The sequence below is a fragment of the Erythranthe guttata genome, chromosome 7, assembly GCF_056151865.1.
Source record: "Erythranthe guttata isolate IM_541 chromosome 7, IM_541, whole genome shotgun sequence".
NCBI classification, from domain to species: Eukaryota; Viridiplantae; Streptophyta; class Magnoliopsida; order Lamiales; family Phrymaceae; genus Erythranthe; species Erythranthe guttata.
The window spans coordinates 11,140,906-11,146,040 of record NC_142539.1 but is presented as its reverse complement, the minus strand read 5'-3'; the positions used below and the strand labels follow the sequence as shown (position 1 = coordinate 11,146,040).

The window sequence follows — 5,135 nt, the reverse complement described above, 5'->3', positions numbered from 1 at the left end:
CCATGTGTTCATGTAATTTGATGTTGATCAATAATTAATATTAACGTATATTTTTAATTATTTCCTATTGTTTTTGGCACCATAGTTTATCTTGATAAACTATAATTAAAAGGAAAACATTATTTCCGGAAGGTACAAAATTGTTTGAAGTAAGATTCTTGAGAGCAAGACGACCACATATATTGGACCTCAAAAAATCATCTTTTCATGTCCGATTAACTTGGATTAATTTCTCGTACTATAGTTTTAGTTTTTAAGACATAAGGATAATTTCTCGGGGTAATATGCTAAGAGCCCCTCAAATGAAACTTAATTTGAACTAAATAACAAGTTCAAATCCAATCTTTTAATTAAATCCTTAATTTGAAACAATATATGACATACATCCTTAATTATTTTTTTATCCCTAAATTACCCTTATAACCTAAATATTTTAATCTACATATTCATTCAGTTTTTTTTAATTAAAATTATTTCTATTTCTACTCCCCTCATTCTCTCTATCCCCTCCCTCTTCCGTCTCTTCCTTTTTCTCATTTTCTCTCCCTCTCTCTCCATCGCTTTCTTTCTTTCTCTCTCTGTCTCTCATTCTTTTTTCTCTTTTTCTCTTTTTCTCCTTTTCTCTTTTTCTCTCCCTTTCTCTATCCCTCTGAACTAGTTTTTTGATTGGAGAAGCAAATGGGGTGGCGACCGACGAGAAGGCGGCGGCGGAGTGGGCAGATCTGAATATTAAGGCGGTGGCTGCGGTTGCGGTGAATCTATGGTGAAGGCGCCGACGAAGTGGGTAGCGGTGGCGCGTCGGATCTATGGTGGAGGCGGTGGATCTGAAGCGACAATGGAATGCGTAGCGGAGGCGGCTTCGAGGGTGACGCTGGCGCCCCAAGTTCGAGAATGGTGTTGGTGGTGTGGTGATGTGCGGATATGTGATGGCAGCATGGGTGGGTGGCCGGTGGTATCCTTAGAGGCGTGGATGGTGGGTGGCTTTCGGCGTCACGGATCTAGGGTTTGGTGGGTGGATCTGGGGTTTGGTGGGATGAATCAAAAAAATTTCGATTTGATGTCTATGGGTTACTATGGGTCTGGCGGCTAGGGTTAAAAGGAGAAATTAGGGTTTCAAGAATATGCTATCATAGATGTCTATGAATTACTACAGGTTACTACAGATTACTACAGTTTCCTATAGTTTCCTATGGATGTCTATACATGACTGAGACCGATTTTTTTTTAAAATTCATAATTTTCAATATCACGTAGAAAATAATCGAAAAAAATAGATTCTTAAAGTACTAAAAAATACGAAAATGAATAAAAAAAAAGAGTAAATGTGTTGTACGTAAAAAAAATAATAAAAAAATGTTCGATGCAAAATGAAAATGTTAAATGAATAATAAAAAATGATAAACGCAGTTTAAATGTTACTTGATGCAAATTTCATATTTTGTGTGTGGAGGGCATTTTTGGAATAAAATTTATGAAGGATGTGAAGCAAATGTTTAATTAGACTTGTCATTTAGTTCTAATAAGTTTTGTCACTAGGGACCTATGTCCTAAGACCCCTAATTTCTCATCCTTATGTCTTTAGTCTAAAATACCCTCCATAATATATTTTTTTTATCAATTTCATCCATTATACTCTAACTTTCTCAATATTACACATTGACCCCAGATTTAAACAAATATATCACATTAACCCCATTTTAATATTTTGTTGAAAAAATAATTTTTTTTCGTAAAATAAATTTTTTCTGAATTTTTTTTTCTTGTCAGATTCGGACGTTGAATTTTTTTTTTGAAAACCTTTTTTTTGATGAATTGTTTTTCGGTTGGTCAAACACCGTTGACCGTCGGTCTCTGGGGTTGATTTTTTTATGTTTTTTAATAATTTTTTTCCTAAAACAAATATTTTAATTAATATTAGTGTCTTGGCTGCTAAATTACTGTCACAAACAGTAATATTACTATTTGGGACAGTAGTATTATGAATATTACTTTCCTGAACAGTAATATTACGGTCGGAGATAGAAATATTACGGTCGAAGACGGCAAAATTGCAGGCCAAGACGATAAAATTAATTAATACAGTAAAATTACTGTCACAAACAGTAAAATTGCTGTCACAGACAGTAAAATTGTTGTCACATACAGTAAAATTACTGTCTCAGACAGCTAAACTACTATTTTCGATAGTTAAATTACTGTTGGAGATAGTAATTTAGCAGCCAAGACAATAATATTAATTAAAATATTTTTTTAAGAGAAAAAAAAAGTCAACGCCCGAAGACCCAGCGGTCAACGGCGGTTGACCTACCGAAAAAAAAAATTACGAAAAAAATAGTCTACGACGGCTGACCGGTAGTCTCCGGCGGTGACGGGTCAAAATTGGTTGATTGGTGAAATTGGGGTGTAAATCATGAAATTTGAGTTGAATTGGGTTTCAATGAATTGAGGGTAATTTTGGTATATATGAAAGGGTTTTCCTTATTTGCAAATAAGTTTGAATGTGCTGTAAATATTTGAAAGACAAAAAAGTTGGATGTCTCTTTTTTAATTAAGTGCCCTTATTATAGGCCTCTTTGATATTAACCCTAGTTTTTAGTATATCCTTATTTAACATGGTAAATGGCAAAGGTGCCCATGATGAGGGCACTTAATTAAAAAATGTACATTCAACTTTTTTGTCTTCCAAAATTCAGCTCATTTAAACTAATTTTGTAAATAAGAAATACTCTTTTATATATACCAAAATTACCCCCAAATACTTGAAACCATAATTCAACTTCAATTTCATAATTTACACCTTAATTTAGCTCAATTTAACCAATTAACCAATTTTGACCCTTATTCCAATTTTGACCAGCCACCGTCGGAGACCAGAGACCTGTGGTTGACCGGCAAGAAAAAAAAAATCAGAAAAAGAAGTTTTCAAAAAAAAAGTCAATGCCGGAGTATGGCCGGAAAAAAAATTATTTTCTGAAAAAATTTATTTTTTCAAAAAATATGAAAATGGGGGTTAATGTGATATATTTGTTTAAATTCGGGGTCAATGTGTAATATTGAGGAAGTTATAGTATAATGGATGGAATTAATAAAAAATATAATATGGAGAGTATTTTAGACAAAAGGCATGGAGATGAGTTTATTTGGAAGACTGTTTTTTGTCTGTACCAATGTGCATTTAGAGGGATAAAATTATCTTATTTCTTGTTAATAATAACGTAAACTTCATCGCAAGGTGAAAGTCACAAACAAATTTAGGGACAATTATAAACAGGGACTATTAGTGAAACCCCCTTCTAATAATTTTGTGATAAGGATGGGTCCGGCCCTTTTTCACTTATTACTAATACACTCATCCCTTCATGTATTCCCAATTTTTCCCTCCGCCGTCGGACACGTGGGAGCCACCGTTTACGAGTAACCGAAAAATTGGGTGAATTGAAAATTTGAAAAACTTCTTTTTTGGGCTTAATTTTTCTGGGATGAATCTGTAATTTCTGAAATTTTTAAGTAAAAGGATATTTTGGTGTTTCCAGGGAACAAAATACACACACAGGCGCAAAATCCGCACGTGTAACACACGATAAGGCTGCCGGGAATAGAGCTAAAATTCAGGCAAATAAGTAGAAACAATATTCAGATGATTGTAACTATATATTATATCAAAGTAATAAAAATATGGTGCCAAACACAGTAGGGGATTAATTAATTGAAAAGAATTTTATGTTGATAATAACGTAAATAATACATAAAAAAGCATGACTATGAATTAAATCTGAAATTACCTAATACCAATTAATTGTTTTTTCACATTAATCTATATTTTCGATCCGACGTGATGCGATCGCTTTACAGAGCGGACAAGAATTCTTCGTACGCAACCATCGTTTGATGCAACACACATGATATTCATGTCCGCAGCCGAGAATCCCAATCGTCGTCGTCTCCTCTTTTTCTTTTTCCCAAGACGTATTCATATCATCCAAGCAAATCGCACAAATTTCATCACTCTCCTCATCCTCTCCTTTACGACACGAATTCCTCGTTTTCAGACAGTTTTCGATATCTTCTTCGGACAAACCACTGCCGTTAACGTTTTGAGTCGGACTCATCCTATGATCTTCTGTTACAGCTTGTTCGGTATTACCAGCCCCAATAACCCAAATTACGGAGTCATCTCTTGCATGATCATATATCATCCTATGATCTAGGACATGATAATAAATGGCGCCATTGTTAATTTGCCTGAAACGAGGAGGCTCATCAGACATTAATTCTTCCATCGATCTTTCACAAGGGTGTGAGAGAGAAGATATGGAATTAAGCATATATATATATATATATATATATATATATATATATATATATATATATTGTGGCATCTATATTATACCTTGCATATATATATAAATAGTTTAGTAATTAATGTGTAATAAGAGTTCGAGTATCGCTCTAATTCCTTATTTTTCGTAATACTTGCCATATTATGGGAGTAAATTGCAAAAAATACCCCTGTATAATATAAAAATAGCGAAAACCCCCTGTGAATTTTTTTTAAATAGCACATTGGACCCATTGTGATTTTAGTCATTAACCAGATGTAAAAAAACAAAAAACCCCTCTTTTTGGAAAATTACATCTAACCCCTCAACTATGATTTTTTTTCTTACACCTCCACCCTTATGGTGTCAAATTCAACATAATCATATAGATTTCGTGGAATGTGCTCTAGTTTGTACTCGTTTTTTGTAAAAATACAATTTCTGTTGCACCACAATCTGATATATACAAGCCAAAAAACACATATTATGATCATCTTGCTTCAAAACGTAGAGTTCGAATGGGATAAAACGGATACAAAAGTGATAATATTCCATATAATGTCGAAGGTTCCAGTAAATTTTAAACCGCAATGGTGGACGTGTAAGAAGATTTATAGTTGAGGGGATGGTTGTAATTACCCAAACAAGAGGGGGTTTTCGTAATTTGACTATACCTCAGGGGTTGGTCGTAATTTACCCTATATCATAAAATAAGGGACTTGCTTTTTGCGGTTGCAAAATTGCTATTTGCGGTTTAATATTAAAATATTATCTCTCTAGAAAAAGAAGCTTTTAAAGGGAATTTGCTTCAAAATC

At 33.7% G+C, this 5,135-nt stretch overlaps 1 protein-coding gene across 1 annotated transcript; it reads right to left on the bottom strand.

Annotated features, from left to right (window-relative positions):
- Nucleotides 1-3,809: 3,809 nt before the first annotated feature.
- Nucleotides 3,810-4,280, bottom strand: LOC105970679 (RING-H2 finger protein ATL52). Its single transcript, XM_012995512.2, has one exon. The coding sequence runs from the start codon at nt 4,278-4,280 to the stop codon at nt 3,810-3,812; it is 471 nt and encodes a 156-aa protein (XP_012850966.2).
- Between the last annotated feature and the right edge of the window lie 855 nt (nt 4,281-5,135).